At 41.2% G+C, this 23284-nt stretch overlaps 2 protein-coding genes across 2 annotated transcripts; both read left to right on the forward strand.

Annotated features, from left to right (window-relative positions):
* Window positions 1-10590: 10590 nt before the first annotated feature.
* On the forward strand, window positions 10591-11863 carry LOC109157215. Its single transcript, XM_019305124.1, has 2 exons — window positions 10591-10931; window positions 11254-11863. Exons 1-2 carry the CDS (start codon window positions 10591-10593, stop codon window positions 11861-11863), a joined length of 951 nt encoding a protein of 316 aa, XP_019160669.1.
* A 121-nt stretch (window positions 11864-11984) lies between these two features.
* On the forward strand, window positions 11985-14560 carry LOC109157216. Its single transcript, XM_019305125.1, has 2 exons — window positions 11985-13127; window positions 13298-14560. The coding sequence occupies exons 1-2, from the start codon at window positions 11985-11987 to the stop codon at window positions 14558-14560; spliced, it is 2406 nt and encodes an 801-aa protein (XP_019160670.1).
* The last annotated feature ends 8724 nt before the right edge of the window (window positions 14561-23284 follow it).

Raw genomic sequence — 23284 nt, forward strand, 5'->3', positions numbered from 1 at the left:
TTTTTAGTGTATATATTACAATTTGCATGCAGTGTATGTGAAAATCAAATTTCATATATGCAACATCATTACAATACTCTCCCGTTAAGTAGTACACTATGGGTAGGCGTTTTGAGATTTGATTCGATTTTTTTCGGTTTCAGTATTTCAATTTAAAAAAAAAATGATATCATTCAGTTTAACATTAATTCGGTTCGGTTTAAGAACCCCATTTTTTTAACATTTCTTATTTTTCCAAACATAGTACCAAACAATACATATTCACATAGTTAAAATCCAAACTCTAAACATTATATAACAAAATAGCAATCAAAAATTTAAACACGCTGCACGGTATAATTTGCCGTTCATAACTAACCAAATCTAATAAATTAAGAAGACCAATAAGATGCTCATATTGATAATCAAATTAAATTGAAATCTTGTAATTATTAAACTAACAGTAGGATTAATTTAATTGTGGTGATTGCCCCGTAAAACAAGAGGCTAACAACCTCACGGCTCTCTTTTCTCTCTTTGCTGACTTTGGGAGTTTGGGACCAAAACATCGCTGTCATTAAATGGAATCATTATCTTAAGAGCCACAAAACTTTAATCTTTCATTATCCATCGTTAATTGCATTATATTCCTTTCTAGGTAAAGGATACAAAACAACTTTTAACATTGCTTGCTGTTGCTTTTTGCTGCAAACAGCACAACATATCGGATTGCTATGGAATAACTTTGAAATTTAGGACAAAAACCTCAAAATCAAAGATAGCTATGGAATACAAAAACTCTACAAAAGTCATTTAAAATCCATCACTTTAAAAGTATTTAAAAATCTTGACTGAATACACCCACATTAGTTGTTATTCAAAATGTTGGATAACAACGAATATTAACATGCAAATAAAAAAAATGATATTTATTTATTTTACTCCAGAAAAAGATATATAGAGAGAAAATTAAAACATACAACTACAAAAATTTATGTTATCACACCCAACTCGACTTGCACTTTGAGGTGATCTGGGTGGAAATTTTTATATTTAAATTCGACGTACTACTTGCTGTTATTTAAAAAGTTTGATTAGAACGAATATGAACAACAAATGAAGAGTGCAAGATATATTTACTTTACACAAAGTTCCAATTCCTTGAAGGGATGGTGATAAGATATTTGGGGTGGATGAGGCCTTAGATTAATATTCTTTGGAAGGGAATTTGGAAAGAATTTAGAATGCTAGGTAGGTTGTGTTGATGCAACTGAATGGAATATGTTGAAAACATTCTGCAAAAATTAAGAGAATTGAAGACAGAGGAGATTGAAAAGAGAAGAGTTAGGACAACAAGGTCACGTGGCTCGAACTTTCTCTCCACAAAAACAACATATTCTTTGTCGTCTATGATTATTGGAACTTAAATTCATACTATATAGCTCTTACATTGTATGGTATCTTCTACAGTTTACTTTTAAAATTAAAAATAATAATAATAATAATAATAATAATAATAATAATAATAATAATAATAATCTACTATACTAAGAAGAGCCCAAGAGAGAAGGCCTATAATGGGTAGAAACAATGACGGTCAAACATTTTAATCAAATGAATGGCTCAGATTGATCAGATTTTAATTTTTTCATAAGATTTCCTAATTTATCCTTAATGAATATGATTATCCGTTAACTTTTTCGTTAACTTATGTTAGTTCACCGTTAACTTACTCATTGATTTCAATAAGAAAGGTTTTAGGTTCGAACCCCATCCCAATCAAGTTGGCATAATTACTACTATATTTTACTCATATTAAATTAAATAATAATTTAGTAGCTAAAACAAAAAATAATGCATATGCTTTTCTTTAATTTAGAATTATTTGATTTCAATGAGAAAGGTCTTAGTTTCGACCCCATCCCAATCAAAGTTGGCATAATCTCTATTTTACACTTATTAAAGTAAATAATAATTTACTAGCTACAACAAAAAATAATACATTTACATTTATTTAATTTAGAATTATGTGTCTACAATGTCTTTATTCAAAACAAAAATTATTCATTATCAATAAATTAAATAAGAGAAATAATTTCATTAGTTATACTGTCTTTATTTTTCTCCAATATAAAAATTCTTACATTCAAATTCATCAATTGATTATATTCGCTACATTGTCCCTACAATGTCTTTATTAAAAAAAATATTCATTATCAATAAATTAATTAAGAGAAATAAATTTATTAGTTATATTGTCTTTATTTTTCTCCAATGTAAAAATTCTTTACATTCAAATTGATCAATTGATTATATTCACTACTCTTTTTTCTATACTATTTTTTAAATTAAATATCAAATTTATAATAAAAAATAATGCTATATATTTATTTACCTAGTATTTTATTAAGACCATGAAAAAAAATTTTAAAAAAATTAATAAAGCCAATCATATTAACTACTTGAGTGATTTGTTGACAAAGAGAGTATTCAAATCACACAACAAATTGAAGTGAGAACTATCTCGCAACATCCTTGTTTGACAATCAGCAGTTAGTAGTGGTTAGCGTTAGTTGATTATATTAGCGGATTTTACCTGTGAATTATATCAATGATTGATAAAAAGATATTTGAAAAAAAATAGCTAGTTAGATTAACATGTAAAATGACCTAAGGGTATACATATATTTAATAATAATAATAATAATAATAATAATAATAATAATAATAATAATAATAATAATAATAATTGTTTTTTAAAATATAAAAATACAAAATATATAATTAAGCCAATAATATTAACTACTTGGGGGTTTATTGACAAAAAGAGTGTTAAAATCACACAACAAATTGAAGTGGGAAACTACCTCGCAATGTTCTTATTTGGCAATCAGCAGTTAGTTCTTCGATATTAGTATACATTTAATATTTTATGCCCTAATTTTTATTTGTCCTCCCTTATGCCCCGTATTTCGTTTCAACCATACCTATACAATTATTTTATTGACAATTATAATTAATCTTGACTATATTATCTTGCATATGTAAACTTAGAATTACATATTTAAATACGCAAATTCAACACTCAATTATCTATGCATGAACAATTCCAATATAATATTGTCATGACATACTTTAAAGTACTTATTTAAAAAAAAAAAAAAAAACATTGGGCATTATCCCAATCGCGCAATGCGCGTAAAAAACTAGTAATAATAATCCAACATCAAAATTCATTATAAAACTTTTAGTCCAAGGGCTTTAGACCCATCACTCGTTCCAACTTCTCCATAACCATTTGCGTACCCTCGGGTTAGCGAGTTAGAGGCCGCTACGTTATCTTTTGACATCACTTAGTCAATAGAGATAACGCATGTTGTGAGAAATTGTTTAATGGTATTATGTCTATGACTTATAAGTCTAGACTTACCATTCTACATCTAACTCTGTACTTAACCAATTTTGGCTTTGACTATCGCAACACACACAAATTGGAAGTACGAGTTTACCTCTAGGAACATTCCCGAACAAATGGCATAGCCATTTGGCCTACTCGCTCGCGACACGGGTCTAAGGCTCTCAGCTTAGATCCCGTCATGGATCATAGCTATCACAAATTGTTTTGCAAATTTCCATACAACCAACTGCACTGGCCTACGTAAACACGTATCCTTTAATGGATTTAGCATCCTTTAATATCTCGTTAACGTGCTATACTTTCCAAGTACAGCTAGATATCCACACTTGGTGCAGTCCAAAGTCACGAGCATACCTTAAGTATCTCATAACTCTCACTATTGCCTTCTAGTGCGTAACACTAGGGTTACTCGTATGTCTACCGAGTTGGTTAACCGCAAAGGCAATATCTGGCCTAGTACAACCCATTTGATACAATTAAACTACCAATAATCTGAATGTATTCTCCATGAGAAGTACAATCTTCGTGATTATTGGCTAGTTGTACGTTAGTATCTAACGGTGTCCAAACCACTTGATTATCATCATTTACAAGGATTCAAGCCACGGTAAATGAAATTGGCTTAATTTACGTATATCAATCTTTAAAAAAAAATGGATGTATATCAACATAATTTTTAGACACGTTAATTTTAATGAATTTATTTTTAAAAAATAATTTAAGAAATTATTCGTATTATGTATGGTATATAACCGAGTGCATATTATACCACGATTTGAATTGTAAAACTAAACCTCAAATGAACCTTACAAATTCGAAGTAATTGACATCATAAAAATTAACCCAAATACAAATTTGAAGACATTGAAATCACTAAAATTAAACAAATTACAAATCTGAAAACACGGAAATCATTAAAAATTAAGAGATTACAACTAACCGATTCCATTGAAAGCAAATACATTTATTCATTACCATCTATCAAACCTTTGATTTGCTTTGCAAATCTTAGCTTAGCGTAGCTTAAACCTCTAATCTAAACTAATCTACTTGACAATGCTTATCCATATCCCCCTCTCACTGTTTTTCTTCACAACCTCCGAAACCAAAACCAATACCTCAGCCGGCCACGCCATCCCTTTCCCACCCACCAGCATTTCAACATTAAAGAATCCATTTCTCAGGCCATCAAACTCCATCCCCTTCCAAAAACCCAGGAGGAATTCATCGATGAAAGCCGCCATAAGGGGAAGGAGGGTAGTTGGAAGCTCAAGCTCCTGCACAGAGATAAATTGCCCTTTTCCCATATTACCGACTTCAGCCGCCAATTCGGATCCCGAATGAAAAGGGACGCACACAGAGTGGCCGCCCTCATTCGCAGAACTCGCAGCGGCGACAGTGGGAAAACCGCCGAGTATGAGGTGGAGGAGTTCGGGGCGGAGGTGGTTTCCTGTATGGATCAAGGGAGTGGAGAATACTTTGTGAGGATTGGAGTCGGGAGTCCGGCGAAAAATCAGTATATGGTGATTGACTATGGGAGTGATATTGTGTGGGTTCAGTGTCAACCTTGTAACTAATGCTACCATCAATATGACCCGGTGTTCGACCCGTCTCTCTCAATAGTTTAACAAATATTGGAGCCAAAACCCACAAAACCATTTGAGCCGTCAATGGAAATCTGGAGGCCTTCTTGCTCGATGTTCCCTATGATGGATAGTCCGGTTGGGGATGGAGCAAATGCAAAGCGAAACGTGCCCCTTTCATCAACTTGTATAAAAATGTTTGTAGCTGGAATGGTTAGGATTGGGCCACCCATCAGGAGAAATGATACGGTTGGCCAGAACTGTAACAAACCGGTTTAAGTCCTAGCATGTGTCCAATATTGAGATGCTGGGTGCCCGAGGAAGGCTGGCAGTTTGCGTCATAAATGCCTCGTGCAACGCCGCGTATGCCACCGTCTGAGACACACAAGTAGTAGAATTAAGACAAACCCCCAAGATACAAAATTCAAAAGACAAAAGCTCAAACCCAATCTGAAATTACAGAAGCCCAGAAACAATTAAAAGGAAGATCTCTTCAAATAACATAAACACAATCAAGTCACAGTCCAGATCAGCATAGAATATAAGTGTATGTGTACTGTAAGAGATCAGTACCACTTCATCACGTCCATAGGACTACTACTCCTAACCTAAGGTGTTAAGGTTCAAAATTAGTTAATCAATTACACAACTAACCGAAGAATACAAAAACTACTTCTCAAGTTCTATTATTTATGTTTAAAAAAAATCTAATATTTATAGATATAAAGGCTCCCATTCTATACCTCAAGTGGCGTACGTTACGGTTTTGGTACTACAGACACGGGTTCGTTACGGTTTTGGTACCAACCGTATCATTTTTACTAATGGGTGGCCTGATCCTGACCATTCCAGCTAGGAACGTTTTAATACCAGTTGATGAAAGGGGCACATTTTGCTTTGCATTTGCTCCATCCCCAACCAGACTATCCATCTTAGGGAACATCCAGCAAGAAGGCATCTAGATTTCTATTGACAGCTCAAATGGTTCGTGGGTTTTGGCCCCAATATTTGTAAACATATTGAGAAAGACGGGTCGAACACCAGGTCATATTGATGTTTGCATTGGTTACAGGGTTGACACTGAACCCACACAATATCACTCCCGGAGTCAATCACCATATATTGATTTTTTGCCGGACTCCCGACCCCAATCCTCACTAAGTATTCTCCACTCCCTTGATCCATACCGGAAACCACATCCGCCCCGAACTCCTCCACCTCATACTCGGCGGCTTTCCCACTGCCGCCGCCGCGAGTTCTGCGAATGAGAGCGGCGACTCTGTGTGCGTCCCTTTTCATCTGGGATCCGAATCGACGGCGGAAGTCGGTAAAATGTGCAGGAGCTTGAGCTTACAACTACCCTCCTCCCCTTTATGGCGGCTTTCATTGATGAATTCCTCCTGGGTTTTTGGCAGGGGTTGGAGTTTGATTGCCTGAGAAACCGATTCTTTAACGTTGAAATGCTGGTGGGGGGAAAGGGGATGGCATGGCTGGCTGAGGTATTGGTTTCGGTTACGGAGGTTGTAAAGAAAAACAATGAGGAGGATATGGACAAGCATTGTCAAGTAGATTAGTTTAGATTAGAGGTTTAAGCTAAGCAAAGCTTTGCAAAGCAAATTAAAGGTGTGATAGATAGATGGTTTGAAGAAGAATTGAAGAAGAAGAAGAAAATGTGGAGGTTCTTTTATAGTGTTTTTTTACTAAGGTTTAGAAGAAAAATCACAAATATTCCCTTTAAAAAAAAAATCAGAAATATTCCCTATCAAAAAAAAAAAATCACAAATATAAAAACAACAAGACTATTGTGCTCTTAAGATTTCACGGTTGAGACGGAGAAACTTAACGAAAGGACTAGCGGAGGTCATTTTTGAAATTCGGAGGATGACGGATGCTCAAAACAAAAGTTTAGGACTATTAATGGCGAAACCACTAAACTCGATTGTTAGTTTCGTGAAGCAATTCATAACTTTGCAATGAAGGTAATGATAATTTTTCTCCAAAAGGTTTGCTTATTGTGTGCCACACATGACTACTTCATAGCCTATTCTTCTTTCTAAATTTAAAATCCACGGGAAATAGTCAACTAGACACTTCAACTTTATATTAGAAGACAATTATGTCTCTAAATTTTAAAAGATCACTATTAAATACTTGCTGAACTCGTCATGTTAGTGCATCTGAGTCTAACAACGGATATTCAACTAGAACAACTGTTTATTAGGGTTTCGGTGATGAAACTGTTAGGAACCAGTGTATTTAGATTTTGATGATACCAATATTACTAGGATCGTAGACACCTCTTTTATTTTCGCTATATTTGATCTTTCGTGTTAGACGAAAGATTTAGCAACTCACCATGTGATTCGGCTAAGTAGCATACATACACGAATCTGAGTTGTGACCATTAGTTTAGGTCAACGAAAAGAAGTGAAGAACAAGAGAAGACCGAGAGAACAACACAGACCGAAAAATAGAAGGGTCTAGCTCTCGTGTAAACTTCGAATGATAAGGATATTGTTTTTTGATCTGCAACAACAACGAAAGATAAAGGAAATCTTTCGTGTAACTTCCTCAAGACCATTAAGTCTAAGTTAGACTTGAATAGACACATTCAATGCACAAACAAATAGAATGTTGTCTATGTCTCACAGTTGGGCAATCATCCTAGATAAAAGAAGTCCTTGGTATTAATAAAATACTTGTTAAATAAATATATATCATTATTTTATATTATAACTTTGATATTTAATTAAAACAAATATTGTACAAAAAAAGATAATAGACAATGTAGTGAATACAATCAATTGATGAATTTAAATTTAAAGAATTTTTACATTGGATACAAATAAAGACAATATAATTAATACAATTATTTCTCTTAATTAATTTATTGATAATGAATAATTATTTTTTAATAAAGACATTGTAGGGACAATGTAGCCAATATAATTAATTGATGAATTTGAATGTAAAGAATTTTTATATTGGAGAAAAATAAAGACAATATAACTAATGAATTTAATTCTCTTATTTAATTTATTGATAATGAATAATTTTTTTTTTTGAATAAAGACATTGTAGACACATAATTCTAAATTAAAGAAATGCATATGTATTATTTTGACTTAAAAAGTGGAGTTAATTCCATTCTTTGTCATTCTTCCAAAAGGCTGAACCCCAACCCTAAGGGCCCCCCACACCCCGGCCCGACAGAGCATTTGGGAGAATGTAAATCATGGTGACTCAACTGAACATGAACCACAGAGGCTAGACCGGTGCTCACTGCCCACAAGGAGCGCCCCTTACTTTGAAAGGTAATTCCATTGTTTGTCATAGATTTATAGGTGGCAGACCACTTTTAGTCATTTTTTTTATTAAAACATCCTCATTTAGTCCTAGTATTATTGTGTCATGACCATTTTTCGTTATCGTTTAACAAAATCGTTGAAATTAAATGTTGTTAAATATAAAGACATTTCAATCTTCATTATACAACGTAGGTTGAACCGTTATATATATTTTTTTTGTTTATTTTGTTGAAAAAAAATTCTATAATTGAAGATCGAAATGCCTTTGTATTTGACAATATTTAAACTGTTTTGTCGATAAAGCACAAAAAATAATTATGCCACAATAATACTAGGACCAAAAGTGGATGTTCTAATAAAAAAAAAAAAAAAAAAAAAAAAAAAAAAAAAAAAAAAAAAAAAAAAAAACTTAAAGTGGATTGTCACTATAAATCTAGGGCCAACAATGAAATTAACCCTTATTTATTTTCTTTCTTCACTTTATTACTGGTATTTTCTTAGCTTCCTTTAATCGTTTTATAAACATTTAGCTATAGAATTTGATGGATATATTATACCCACGACTCGACCCGGGGTAGCAACATGGACCTGGAGCACCTTGGTGGAGCCCAAGAGCAGCACGAACCCGGGGGACCACGGAGGTGCCCAAGAGCAACACAGACCCGGGGGACCACAGAGGTGCCTAAGAGCAACACGGACCCGGGGGACCACAGATGTGCCCAAGAGCAACACGGACCCGGGGGACCACGGAGGTGCCCAAGAGCAACACGGACCCGGGGGACCACGAAGGTGCCCAAGAGCAACGCGGACCCGGAGCACCATGGAGGTGCCCCGACCCGAGCCGACCTACATGGAGCTCGGGTCGGGGAGCTCGGTCCTACCCGAGCTCGGCACCACCCGGGCTCGGGACCCGACCCGACCCGGTCCACCCGGACCCGGTCAAACTTGAGATCTAACCACCCCCGATTTAAGGGGAGGCGGTTGGGGGGTTTGCTTGTATAAAAACCCCCCTCCTTGTCCTAACAAAGGGCAATTCATTCCACATTATACGATTATTACACACTTTTGTCCTACCGAATCTTTGTAATAGCCAAATACTACGGCAATTAATATAATATACGGTCCACCGCGACCTTTACGACATCGTTCTATATTATTCGTTTGTTATTCTTATTATATATTCTTATCCGGGTTTATTGATTCGGGTCCACCCCGGGTTAATTAAATCCATCATTGGTGCTCTTGTTAAGAGCTGCTGTATAAGCTTAAGCACTCTCCCCACTATCGTTCATCCCCAGCGATGGCAAGATCGAGATCCAACTCTCGTCATACCAATGGTTCCCGCCGCACCCAGCTCGTCGCGAACGGGAACGGCCGCAACGGGGCCCCCGCTCCCAGCATCCAACCAGCCACCTCCGCCAGGTCGAGGGAGGATCTGAGGGCCCAGCTCACCAACCACCGTAGCAGTGGTGCGCCACCAACACCCCCCGCCGCCCCCGCTCCAGCTCGCGCACTCATCCAGGAGGGGGTGGCGGTCTTCGAACAAGCTTCCACCGCGCTGGCGCGCGTCGCGGCGGGACTCCGAGCAGAGGAAGAAGCCGCCTTAGGCACCACCGGAGGGGCGCCGGCGTCGCCCCCGCCTCCTCCCACCCGGGGGCGCAGTGGCCCGAGCACCCGGCCGCCCCAGGCACCTGTCACCCAGGGGGAGGTCAACTCGCCTCGACCATCGGAGAGGCGGGGAAGAGGGGACTCCCGCCGAGACCGCCAGTGTGACGACGATGGAAGGGCACCAACCCAAACTAGGCCCGCCCTGGAGAGGTTGGGCGACCGGGTGCCAGCCCGGGAGAGGTTGGGCCCAAGGCCTGCTGCTAATGAGCCCCCACCAGCAGAATCCTGCTCCCGCAGGCAGGCACGTCAGCAGTCAGTCACCCGGAGGTCACCGAGCCACGGACCCCGGGCCCCGCCGCGACAAGAGGCAGGCCCGCGGGGGTCTCCTGGACGGGGGACCCGAGTCCCGCCTCGGCGTGCACAGGCCTCCCGGGTCGAACGATCAGGATAAACGAACGGTAGAGCTCCGAGCTCCCATCGGGTAGAGGTTGAGCAACTGCGGAGGAGGATGGATGAGCTCCAGAGGAAGTTCGACGAGAGGGACGGATCCCCAGAGCCCCAGGACGTGTTGTCCTCTCCGTTTGCAAACGCCATCATGGAGGAGCCCTTACCTTGAGATTTTCGCTTTCCCACCATTAAAGCGTACTCGGGGACCACGGACCCACGGGCACACCTGACCAGGTACAGAGCCGCCATGATGATCACCGAGGCGACAGACGCCATCCTGTGTAGGGGGTTCTTCGCCACCCTGGACGGGCAGGCGCATGATTGGTTCGGATCCCTCCCGGCGGGGTCCATCTCCACCTTTGCGGACCTCACCCGACAGTTCCTGTCCCATTTCGCCACTAGCATACAGCGGAAGAAGCAAATTGCCGACCTGTGTGATTTGAAGCAGGGGAGCTCGGAATCACTAGCCGAGTACCTCGGCAAGTGGAAGAAAGAGGTCATGGGGGTCGCCGACTTCGATGCGAAATCGGCCATGGTAATTTTCCGGAACAACTTGAGGTCGGACGCTTTTCACCAGGACCTCATCAGGTACCCCCCCCAGGACCTACACCGACCTGATGCACAAGGCAGCAAGGTACGCTGACGCCGAGGCTGCCGAGAAGAGGAAGAAGGAGCAGGAAGAAGGAAGAGGTCGAAAAGACAAGGCACCCCAGGAGGAGCGCAAGGCGCCCCGACCGCACCGGCGTGAGTACGCTGAGGGGCCCAGGATGAACCCCACACGCTATCTCACCCCGCTGACACAACCCGTGGGTACTATCTTGACGCATGCGGAGGACCAGGGAATCGTGGTATTCCCGAAGGAGGAGTGCATGAAGATATCGACGAGGGGGGACCCCAACAAGTACTGCAGGTTCCACCGGCAGAAAGGACACGATACAGACGAGTGCATCCTCCTAAAAAGACAAATCGAGCAGCTCATCCAAATGGGCTACCTCGGCCAATTCATTAAGAAGCCCGGCCAGGCGCAGGAACAGGCCCAGGGCCAGAAGCAGAGCAATGTGTGGCGGAAAGGGGGTGGCCAGGCGCCATCCACCTCGGCTCCTCCCCGCAAGAGGGACCACCACGACCACAGTTCCGAGGAGGAGGAGAAGACGACGGAGGACTCCCAGCCCCCGAGGAAACGGGCCATCTACGTCATCTTCGGGGGGCCCGAGGGAGGGGACTCGCCAGCCGAGCGGAAGAGGTGGGCGAGGAGCTTGTACGTGGGGGAGGTCACACGTACCCCCCATGAGAAGAAACCAAAGAGGGAGCCCATCACGTTCACCGATGCCGACCTGCCAAATAGGCCCCTCCCCCACCGAGACGCCGTGGTGGTCAAGCTGGACATCAACAACGTGGTGGTGCACCGGGTGCTCGTAGACACGGGTAGCTCGGTGAACGTCATGTACTACGACACGTTCACCCAGCCGGGTTCACGGGGGACTCAATTGAGACAGAGGGGTCGATCAGTCTGGAGGTAGAGATAGGCACCCCACCTCACACCAGGAGGTGGAGGTCGAGTTCGTAGTCGTGAAAATCAGTTGCGCCCACAACATAATACTCGGCCGACCCGCCCTGGAGGACCTCAGGTGCGTAATTTCCATGGAGCACCTGGGTCTCAAGTTCCCGGCACCGACCGGGGTCGGGGTCGCCCGGGGCGACCAAAAGGTAAGCCGCAGCTGCTACTTGAAGGCGTGCCGCCAGATTGGTCAAAAGGACCTCCAGGTACATACCATCGCCGAGGAGGCATTTCAGGAGGAGGTAGGTCGACCTCGGGCCGAGCCCGTGGTCGAGACAGAGGAGGTCATCCTCGACCTCAGCCGACCCGACCGGGTTGTGAAGGTAGGGGTCGGCCTCCAGGCCGAGCTCCGGGCACGGATAATCAACACCATCAGGAGCTACAAGGAGGTCTTTGCATGGGGTCCCGAGGACATGCCGGGCCTCAGCCGAGACGTGATCACACACAAGTTGGCCGTCGACCCCGCGGTCAGGCCAATCCAGCAGCGCAAAAGGTACCTCTCCGCCGAGAGGAGGGAGTTCGTCAAAAAGGAAGTCGACACACTGCTGGAGATTGGTCATGTTAGGGAGGTCACATACCCCACCTGGCTGGCCAACGTAGTCCTCGCCCCAAAGCCGCCCACCTGGAGGATGTGCGTGGACTACACCGACCTCAACAAGGCCTGCCCTGTGGACCCCTTTCCCCTCCCCAACATCGATCAGCTGGTGGACGAGACTGCAGGGTGTGCCCTTATGAGCTTCCTAGATGCGTTCAGGGGGTACCACCAAATTTTTATGGAGGAGGCTGACGAGGAGAAGACAGCCTTCACCACGCCAGAGGGGGTCTATTGCTACAAGGCTATGGCTTTCGGACTGAAAAATTCAGGTGCCACCTACACCCGAATGGTGGCCAAGGTGTTCAAGCAGGTCCTCGGTCGCAACCTCCAGGCCTACGTCGACGACATGATCGTCAAGAGCACCGACGCCGACCTCCACACAGATGACCTTACCGAGGTATTTTCAATTATGCAACGCTTCAATTTACGGCTGAACCCCAAAAAGTGCACCTTCGGGGTGCACGGGGGGAAATTTTTGGGGTACATGGTCTCGAAGAGGGGCATTGAGCCCAACCCCGACAAGGTCAAGGCCATCCTGGACATGGAACCTCCGAGGTCCCTCCGGGAGGTCCAGCGCCTCAACGGGCGATTGGCAGCCCTGGGCCGTTTCCTTTCGAGGTCGGCCGAGAAGGTCTTACCGTTCTTTGGAGTCCTAAAAAAGACTAAAGGCTTCGAATGGTCCGAGGAGTGCCAGAAGGCGTTCGAAGACCTCAAGACGTACCTGATGTTGCTCCCCCCCCCCCCCCCCTGGCCAAACCCGTTAAGGGGGAGGTCCTATATCTATACTTGGGCATCTCGCAGGCCGCGGTCAGCTCCGTGCTGGTCCGGGACGACGAGGGGGTCCAGCGGCCCGTATACTACACGAGCCGAGCTCTACGGGGAGCAGAGATCAGGTACACACCCGTGGAAAAGACCATTTTTGCAGTAGATGCGACGACAAAGAAGCTGAACCACTACTTCCAGGCCCACCCCGTACAGGTCCTCACCAACCAGCCACTAGACGCAGTACTGAGGGCCTCGGGGTCGGCAAGCAGGCTGGTCAGGTGGGCCATGCGGCTGAGCCAGTTCGACATCCAGTTCAAGCCCCGACCCGCCATCAAGGGGCAGGCGCTGGCTGACTTTATAGTCGAGTGCACTGCCCGGGAGGCAACGGAGCAGGTCAGGGACGAAGACGAGGAGTGGTGGACCCTCTCAACGGACGGGTCCTCCAGCACCAAAAGCTGCGGGGGTGGAGTCGTCCTCATAACACCGGAGGGGTTTCGGGCCTACTACGCCCTCCGCTTCGCGTTCAAATTGTCCAACAACGAGGCCGAGTATGAAGCACTCCTGGGAGGGCTCCGCCTCGCACTAAATATGAGGGTGGAGAAGCTCAAAATCCGATGTGACTCTAGACTCGTGGTGGGACAGGTCACAGGTGAATTTGAAGCAAGTGATGAAAGAATGAGGAGGTACCGGGACGTGGTGCTCCAGCTACTGGGGCAGCTGATCAATTATGAGGTCCTACAGGTACCCCGAGACCAGAACACAGATGCTGACATGTTATCCAAGCTCGCCCAAGGGGCCCCGGAACATATCTCCAAGATAGCCCGAATTGAAGATTTCAAGAGGTCGAGCTTGGATGCCTACCCGGTCCTACCCGTGCAAATCCGACCTCCCTGCTGGTTGGACCACCTCAAGGAGTATAAGAAGACAGGCACGCTACCTCCCGACGAGGTCGACGCCAAGCTGGTGAAACGGCGGGCCCCCACGTACGTGGTCATGGGGGACATACTCTACAAGAGGTCCTATAACGGCGCCTTGCTACGCTGCTTGTACCCAGACGAAGCCATGTCAGTCATGGAAGAAATCCACGAAGGGACCTGTTCAGCCCACCAGGGGGCCTTCGCCATGTCCCGGAGGGCCATCTTACAGGGGTACTTTTGGCCCAAAATGGCCAAGGAGTGCGCCGACTATGCCCGGGGTTGCGAGACCTGCCAACACTTCCAAGTCACCCCGGCCGGCCAGCCACGAGCTACACCCCCATCAGCTCGGTCATCCCCTTCTCCAGGTGGGGAGTGGACCTAGTGGGAGCTCTGCCCATGGGGTCGGGAAAAAAGAAGTACCTCATAGTAGCAGTGGACTACTTCACCAAGTAGGTAGAGGCGGAACCGCTGGCAACCATAACAAGTGCCCGTTGCAAGCACTTTGTGTACAAAAATATTTTGTGTCGTTTTGGGGTCCCGATGAAACTCATCACCGACAACGGATGCCAATTCGAGGGGCAAGAGTTCGAGGGGTTCTGTGCAAAATGGCACATTACCCACAGCCGGGTAGCAGTATGCTACCCTCAAGCAAATGGCCAGGTGGAAAATGCCAACCGCACCATTGTGGGTGGCCTGAAAAAGAAACTGGAATCCGCGGGGGGAGCATGGGTGGAGGAGCTCGACGCCATTCTTTGGGCCTACCGCACCACCCCCCGGAGGGCTACTGGGGAGATGCCTTTTTCCTTAGCCTACGGTTTCGAAGCCCGAGCTCCAGCGGAGGTAGTCATACCTTCCCGACGGGAGGAGGACTACGACCCTGACACGAACGAGGAGCACCATAGAATTGACCTCCACATGATTGATGACAGGCGCGAAGCAGCCGCGATTCGAGCTGAAAACTACCAGAGGCAGACCAAGGCATATCACGATAAGCGGGTCCGACCCCGCTATTTCCAAGTGGGTGACTATGTGCTCAGGAGAAGGGAGGCGAGCCAGCCCCAAGCCGGAGGAAAGTTTGCCCCTAATTGGGAGGGCCCGTACATTATAGCAGTCGTGGTCCGCCCGGGCAGCTACAAGCTCAAAACTCCCAAAGGAAAGATGATAGCCAGGGTCTGGAATTCAGAGCACTTGCTGAAATTTTACCAGTAGACCTGCCACGTGAGAGGAGGGTCTTCGCGTTGCTATTCTAGGAGGGAGGCCATTCCCCTCCCCTAATAATGTCTTAGTGAGCGGCAATAGTCGGAATAAAATCGCATATTACAGAACACATTGTGCGCAGGATCCCTTTTGTTACAAAGTTGGTTCTCATGCATTTTATCTCCCTTAAAAAAAAAAAGAAAAAAAAAACGTGAAACAGGGGGGAACGAGTGCTCACTCATGTCTTCCCCGCCCCCCCCCCCCCCCCCCCCGCGGACCCTAAGGGGGCACGAGGTCCGGCCTCGCGTACTAACCACGACGGAAGACGCACCCTAAGGGGGCACGAGGTACGACCTCGCGTACCAACCCCGACGGAAGAGCCCGGTGGCACAGTCCCGTCGGACTGTGCCCGAGCAGCTAACGCGCACCCTAAGGGGGCACGAGGTCTAACCTCGCGTACAAACCCCGACGGAGGAGCCCGGTGGTTTGGTCCTGCAGGACTGGGCCCAAGCGGTTTGGCGCACCCTAAGGGGGCACGAGGTCCGTCCTCGCGTACAAACCTCGACGGAAGAGCCCGGTGGCGTAGTCCGGAAGGACTTAGCCCGAGAGGCTAACGTACCCTAAGGGGGCACGAGGTCTGACCTCGCGTACCAACCCCGACGGGAGAGCCCGAGGACATAGTCCCGTAGGACTTTGTTGAAGAGGCTAGCACACGGCAAAAAAAAAATAATAAAATAAAATAAAATAAAAAATTGCCGTGCCTACCTCGGCCAGCTGCCGAGGCCGGCCTCGGCAAGCTGCCGAGGTCCGCCTCGGCAACCGCCGAGGTCCGCCTCGGCAACTGCCGAGGCCCACCTCGGCAGGACCTCGGCAACTGCCGAGGTGGCAGAAAAAAAAAAAAATCCCAAGTATTTCAGGGAGAGGCGATAGTAGGTAAAAGGTGGCACCCGTCACTGAAACTAAGGAGCAGCGGCCATAACATCCAAGAATTCTATCCGCGATATAATTCTTGGAGGGGGTCGGCTAAATTTTGGAGCTCGGAATTTTCCACCCATGGGGCTCGGGTCGGCGTACGGATACTCTCATTCGTTGACTTCCACTCGTAACGAAGAGAGTGGGGGACTCATGATGGATATATTATACCCACGACCCGACCTGGGGTAGCAACATGGACCTGGAGCACCTTGGTGGAGCCCAAGAGCAGCACGAACCCGGGGGACCACGGAGGTGCCCAAGAGCAACACGGACCCGGGGGACCACGGAGGTGCCTAAGAGCAACACGGACTCGGGGGACCACGGAGGTGCCCAAGAGCAACACGGACCCGGGGGACCACGGAGGTGCCTAAGAGCAACACGGACCCGGGGGACCACGGAGGTGCCCAAGAGCAACACGGACCCGGGGGACCACGGAGGTGCCCAAGAGCAACACGAACACGGGGGACCACGAAGGTGCCCAAGAGCAATGCGGACCCGGAGCACCATGGAGGTGCCCCGACCCGAGCCGACCTACGTGGAGCTCGGTCCTACCCGAGCTCGGCACCACCCGGGCTCGGGACCCGACCCAACCCGGTCCACCCGGACCCGGTCAAACTTGAGATCTAACCACCACCGATTTAAGGGGAGGCGGTTGGGGGGTTTGCTTGTATAAAAACCCCCCTCCTTGTCCTAACAAAGGGCAATTCATTCCACATTATACGATTATTACACACTTTTGTCCTACCGAATCTTTGTAATAGCCAAATACTACGGCAATTAATATAATATACGGTCCACCGCGACCTTTACGACATCGTTCTATATTATTCGTTTGTTATTCTTATTATATATTCTTATCCGGGTTTATTGATTCGGGTCCACCCCAGGTTAATTAAATCCATCAGAATTATTTTATTTTATTAAGAATTATTGACATGAATTTACACTGAAGCAATGAAGAAAAGTAATATATATTACATACAAGAAATGATTATTAGTTCAAAACATATTTGTTTTGTGTTTTGAGGGTAGCTAATAATAAATTTTTAAATTTACGATTCATTATATAATTGTTAATTTTAACATAAACTTGAGGTGAGAAACTAAAATAACCACTGAATAAACAATTTAGAAACTAATTGAGGACATATGTATAATTAGGGGTTAAGTTTACCATTATATAGCATAATTGAGAGACTAAAATTGTCAATTTCTCAATTATGTATATGTAACTTTATCTCTATTCAAAATACATGTACTTGGTAATGAACAAAAATCCATAAAATTGTACAAAATAAGTGGTTCAGTACAAACGAAGAAATTTCGAACAAAAGGGTCGGAACTCGCTAATAGGAAAGAAGAGAAAAACAATATAGAATATAAGATTTTGGAAAAATACCATTTTTTCTCCCTGAGTTATATACTTATATCATCCCCCCCCCCCCCCCCCCCCTAATTATTTTTGTAAGCACATTAGCCCCCTCAATTAATCAATAAGTGGCGGTTTCCCCCCTCCTGATATATTAAATTGACATTTCTACCCTTAAAGAAAATATTTTATTTATTTTTCTTCTCCAACAAATTATTGCATATATGTTGGAATGACCACAATCAGTAGGAATGACCACGATCGATTCGAACTGAACCGGACACTATTGCCATCGAATTAAAAGTTTCCGATTATGATTCAGATCTAGAACCCAATATTTGGATTTCAGTTTATTAAAATTATAAATAAAAAAAAAAACTAGATCCTGAACCGTGAACCGACAGTTCCGGATTCGATTTGCGATTTTGAACCGTCTATATTTTAAAATTTTAGATTTTATATTTTAAAATAGTCTAAATTCAACAATAAATGTATTTTATTTTTTCAGTTCAAAAAATGAATCGGCCGTTCCGGTTCGCGATTATAATAATCTCAAAATATCGGGTTTCGATTCTAAATTGTAATTGGAATATTTTGGTTTGGTTGCTATAGTGTCTATTTGGTTTGAACCAAATTGTGGATTGTATAATTTAACATTTTAGATGGGAAAACAGCCACTTGAATAATTCAGGGGGGAAAATTGCTATAAGTATATATAACTCAGGAGAAAAAGTGACATTTTTCCTAAGATTTTAATAGACTTTATAAAATAGTTTATATGTGAGTAAGTTTATCAATCTGAATTTTGGTGAGGTCGAATTGAAGAGTTATTCTAAGTAATACAAGTTTGGTGTGTTGAAATGATGAGAAGAGGGAGTCACCACAACTTTGTCGACATGTGAAACAATCATTAGGGGCTCTGATCTACCTTTAATTTGGTGTTTACAACCTAAGTTGGAATTCATACATGAAATATATATAATGGCTTTTAGAAAGGTGTTTTTGCTTTCCTTCTTTTGAAACATTATATTGTTGTACATTGTGCTTATCATCTCATTTTAATTACTAACAAATAAGAATCTTTTTTCACATTGCAGATAACATATAATGTTCTAAAATTACCCCCTTCTTTTTAGTGTATATATTACAATTTGCATGCAGTGTATGTGAAAATCAAATTTCATATATGCAACATCATTACAATACTCTCCCGTTAAGTAGTACACTAGGGGTAGGCGTTTTGAGATTTGATTGGATTTTTTTCGGTTTCAGTATTTCAATTTTAAAAAAATGATATCATTCAGTTTAACATTAATTCGGTTCGGTTTAAGAACCCCAATTTTTTAACATTTCTTATTTTTCCAAACATAGTACCAAACAATACATATTCACATAGTTAAAATACAAACTCTAAACATTATATAACAAAATAGCAATCAAAAGTTTAAACACACTGCACGGTATAATTTGCCGTTCATAACTAACCAAATCTAATTAATTAAGAAGACCAATAAGATGCTCATATTGATAATCAAATTAAATTGAAACCTTGTAATTATTAAACTAACAGTAGGATTAATTTAATTGTGGTGATTGCCCCGTAAAACAAGAGGCTAACAACCTCACGGCTCTCTTTTCTCTCTTTGCTGTCTTTGGGAGTTTGGGACCAAAACATCGCTGTCATTAAATGGAATCGTTATCTTAAGAGCCACAAAATTTTAATCTTTCATTATCCATCGTTAATTGCATTATATTCCTTTCTAGGTAAAGGATACAAAACAACTTTTAACATTGCTTGCTGTTGCTTTTTGCTGCAAACAGCACAACATATCGGATTGCTATGGAATAACTTTGAAATTTAGGACAAAAACCTCAAAATCAAAGATAGCTATGGAATACAAAAACTCTACAAAAGTCATTTAAAATCCATCACTTTAAAAGTATTTAAAAGTCTTGACTGAATACACCCCCATTAGTTGTTATTCAAAATGTTGGATAACAACGAATATTAACACGCAAATAAAAAAAATGATATTTATTTATTTTACTCCAGAAAAAGATATATAGAAAGAAAATTAAAACATACAACTACAAAAATTTATGTTATAGTGCTCTCTATAGCATCCACCATCAGCAATAATGTTCGGATTTCCTTAAAACTGATTTGCTTCATCCACCATCCTCCTAATGTATGTGCAAGAAGCGTTGAAGTTTTTATTTTCTAGAATACAATGAATTACAAAATTATATTTGAACACTAAAATGTATATGTTCTCAACTAACTTGAACAAAGATAAACATATACACTTTGAACTTAATTTATACGAAACTGTTCGTAGAAATTTAAGGGTAGAATGAGTTTCTTTTTTATGGGAAGAAAATAAGAATTTTGAGGTGTCAAAAGTTCTTAGACGTTCTACCCAATTGAATTCATTAGCATGCATGATTGACAATTTTAATAAAAATAAATCTAATGTTAAAATTCAAAAATTTCATAAGGTCAAAATCTTGAAAAAGTTGATTTGTACTTGTACTAGGGCAAACCTACATCCATTTCCAATGCGGGAATAATGCTACTTAAAATTCTTCCTAACTCCATTTCTCATAACTCAAATGAGTACGTATACTTTGAGAATAAATTTCTAATTCATCCATTATTCATCTTGTGTGTATAATAAATTAATAATATATCAAATTCATCATCTCCACTAGGAGAACCCGAATCTAATTTGACCTAATTCAAATAAGAAGTAGACCTACTTAAAATTATACCTCAAAATGATCACTTTAAATGTCATTTTAGTTAATTTTTACTACAAATACCTTATAAAAATAAATATTAATCCACAAAATGTGTGTTGGTTAATGCATGTACACCTCACAATTCACACCCAACTCGACTTGCACTTTGAGGTGATCTGGGTGGAAATTTTTATATTTAAATTCGACGTACTACTTGCTGTTATTTAAAAAGTTTGATTAGAACGAATATGAACAACAAATGAAGAGTGCAATATATATTTACTTTACACAAAGTTCCAATTCCTTGATGGGATGGTGATAAGATATTTGGGGTGGATGATGCCTTAGATTAATATTCTGAGGAAGGGAATTTGGAAAGAATTTAGAATGCTAGGTAGGTTGTGTTGATGCAACTGAATGGAATATGTTGAAAACATTCTGCAAAAATTAAGAGAATTGAAGACAGAGGAGATTGAAAAGAGAAGAGTTAGGACAACATGGTCACGTGGCTCGAACTTTCTCTCCACAAAACAACATATTCTTTGTCGTCTATGATTATTGGAACTTAAATTCATACTATATAGCTCTTACATTGTATGGTATCTTCTACAGTTTACTTTTAAAATTAAAAATAATAATAATAATAATAATAATAATAATAATAATAATAATAATAATAATAATAATAATAATAATAATAATAATCTACTATACTAATAAGAGTCCAAGAGAGAAGGCCTATAATGGGTAGAAACAATGACGGTCAAACTTTTTAATCAAATGAATGGCTCAGATTGATCAGATTTTAATTTTTTCATAAGATTTCCTAATTTATCCTTAATGAATATGATTATCAGTTAATTTTTTAGTTAACTTATGTTAGTTCACCGTTAACTTACTCATTGATTTCAATAAGAAAGGTTTTAGGTTCGAACCCATCCCAATCAAGTTGGCATAATTACTACTATATTTTACTCATATTAAATTAAATAATTATTTAGTAGCTAAAACAAAAAACAATACATATGCTTTTCTTTAATTTAGAATTATTTGATTTCAATGAGAAAGGTCTTAGTTTCGAACCCCATCCCAATCAAAGTTGGCATAATCTCTATTTTCCACTTATTAAAGTAAATAATAATTTAGTAGCTACAACAAAAAATAATACATTTACATTTATTTAATTTAGAATTATGTTTCTACAATGTCTTTATACAAAACAAAAATTATTCATTATCAATAAATTAAATAAGAGAAATAATTTCATTAGTTATACTGTCTTTATTTTTCTCCAATATAAAAATTCTTACATTCAAATTCATGAATTGATTATATTCGCTACATTGTCCCTACAATGTCTTTATTAAAAAAAAATATTCTTTATCAATAAATTAATTAAGAGAAATAAATTTATTAGTTATATTGTCTTTATTTTTCTCCAATGTAAAAATTCTTTACATTCAAATTGATCAATTGATTATATTCACTACATTGTCTATTATCTTTTTTCTATATTATTTTTTAAATTAAATATCAAATTTATAATAAAAAATAATGCTATATATTTATTTACCTAGTATTTTATTAATACCATGAAAAAATTAAAAAAAAAATTAATAAAGTCAATCATATTAACTACTTGAGTGATTTGTTGACAAAGAGAGTATTCAAATCACACAACAAATTGAAGTGACTACTATCTCGCAACATCCTTGTTTGACAATCAGCAGTTAGTAGTGGTTAGCGTTAGTTGATTATTTTAGCGGATTTGACCTGTGAATTATATCAATGATTGATAAAAATATATTTGAAAAAAATAGCTAGTTAGATTAACATGTAAAATGACCTAAGGGTATACATATATTTAATAATAATAATAATAATAATAATAATAACAATAATAATAATAATAATAATAATTGTTTTTAAAAATAAAAAAATACAAAATATATAATTAAGCCAATAATATTAACTACTTGGGGGTTTATTGACAAAAAGAGTGTTAAAATCACACAACAAATTGAAGTGGGAAACTACCTCGCAATGTTCTTATTTGGCAATCAGCAGTTAGTTCTTTGATATTAGTATATATTTAATATTTTGTGCCCTAATTTTTATTTGTCCTCCCTTATGCCCCGTATTTGGTTTCAACCATACCTATACAATTATTTTATTGACAATTATAATTAATCTTGATTATATTATCTTGCATATGTAAACTTAGAATTACATATTTAAATACGCAAATTCAACACTCAATTATCTATGCATGAACAATTCCAATATAATATTGTCATGATATACTTTAAAGTACTTATTTAAAAAAAAAAAACATTGGGCATTATCCCAATCGCGCAATGCGCGTAAAAAACTAGTAATAATAATCCAACATCAAAATTCATTATAGAACTTTTAGTCCAAGGGCTTTAGACCCATCACTCGTTCCACTTCTCCATAACCATTTGCGTACCCTCGGGTTAGCGAGTAAGAGGCCGCTACTTTATCTTTTGACATCACTTAGTCAATAGAGATAACGCATGTTGTGAGAAATTGTTTAATGATATTATGTCTATGACTTATAAGTCTAGACTTACCATTCTACATCTAACTCTGTACTTAACCAATTTTGACTTTGACTATCGCAGCACACACAAATTGGAAGTACGAGTTTACCTCTAGGAACATTCCCGAACAAATGGCATAGCCATTTGGCCTACTCGCTCGCGACACGGGTCTAAGGCTCTCAGCTTAGATCCCGTCATGGATCATAGCTATCACAAATTGTTTTGCAAATTTCCATACAACCAACTGCACTGGCCTACG

The sequence above is a fragment of the Ipomoea nil genome, unplaced genomic scaffold (genome assembly GCF_001879475.1).
Source record: "Ipomoea nil cultivar Tokyo-kokei standard unplaced genomic scaffold, Asagao_1.1 scaffold2762, whole genome shotgun sequence".
Lineage (NCBI taxonomy): Eukaryota > Viridiplantae > Streptophyta > Magnoliopsida > Solanales > Convolvulaceae > Ipomoea > Ipomoea nil.

Excerpts from the sequence above, each read along its gene's own strand:
- LOC109157215 (XM_019305124.1), top strand. The coding sequence starts at position 10,591 with ATGATGATCACCGAGGCGACAGACGCCATCCTGTGTAGGGGGTTCTTC. Across the intron at positions 10,932-11,253 it reads TTTCACCAGGACCTCATCAG|GTTCCACCGGCAGAAAGGAC; the intron begins GTACCCCCCCCA and ends CAAGTACTGCAG.
- LOC109157216 (XM_019305125.1), top strand. The coding sequence starts at position 11,985 with ATGGAGCACCTGGGTCTCAAGTTCCCGGCACCGACCGGGGTCGGGGTC. Across the intron at positions 13,128-13,297 it reads TTTCGAGGTCGGCCGAGAAG|GCCGCGGTCAGCTCCGTGCT; the intron begins GTCTTACCGTTC and ends GGCATCTCGCAG.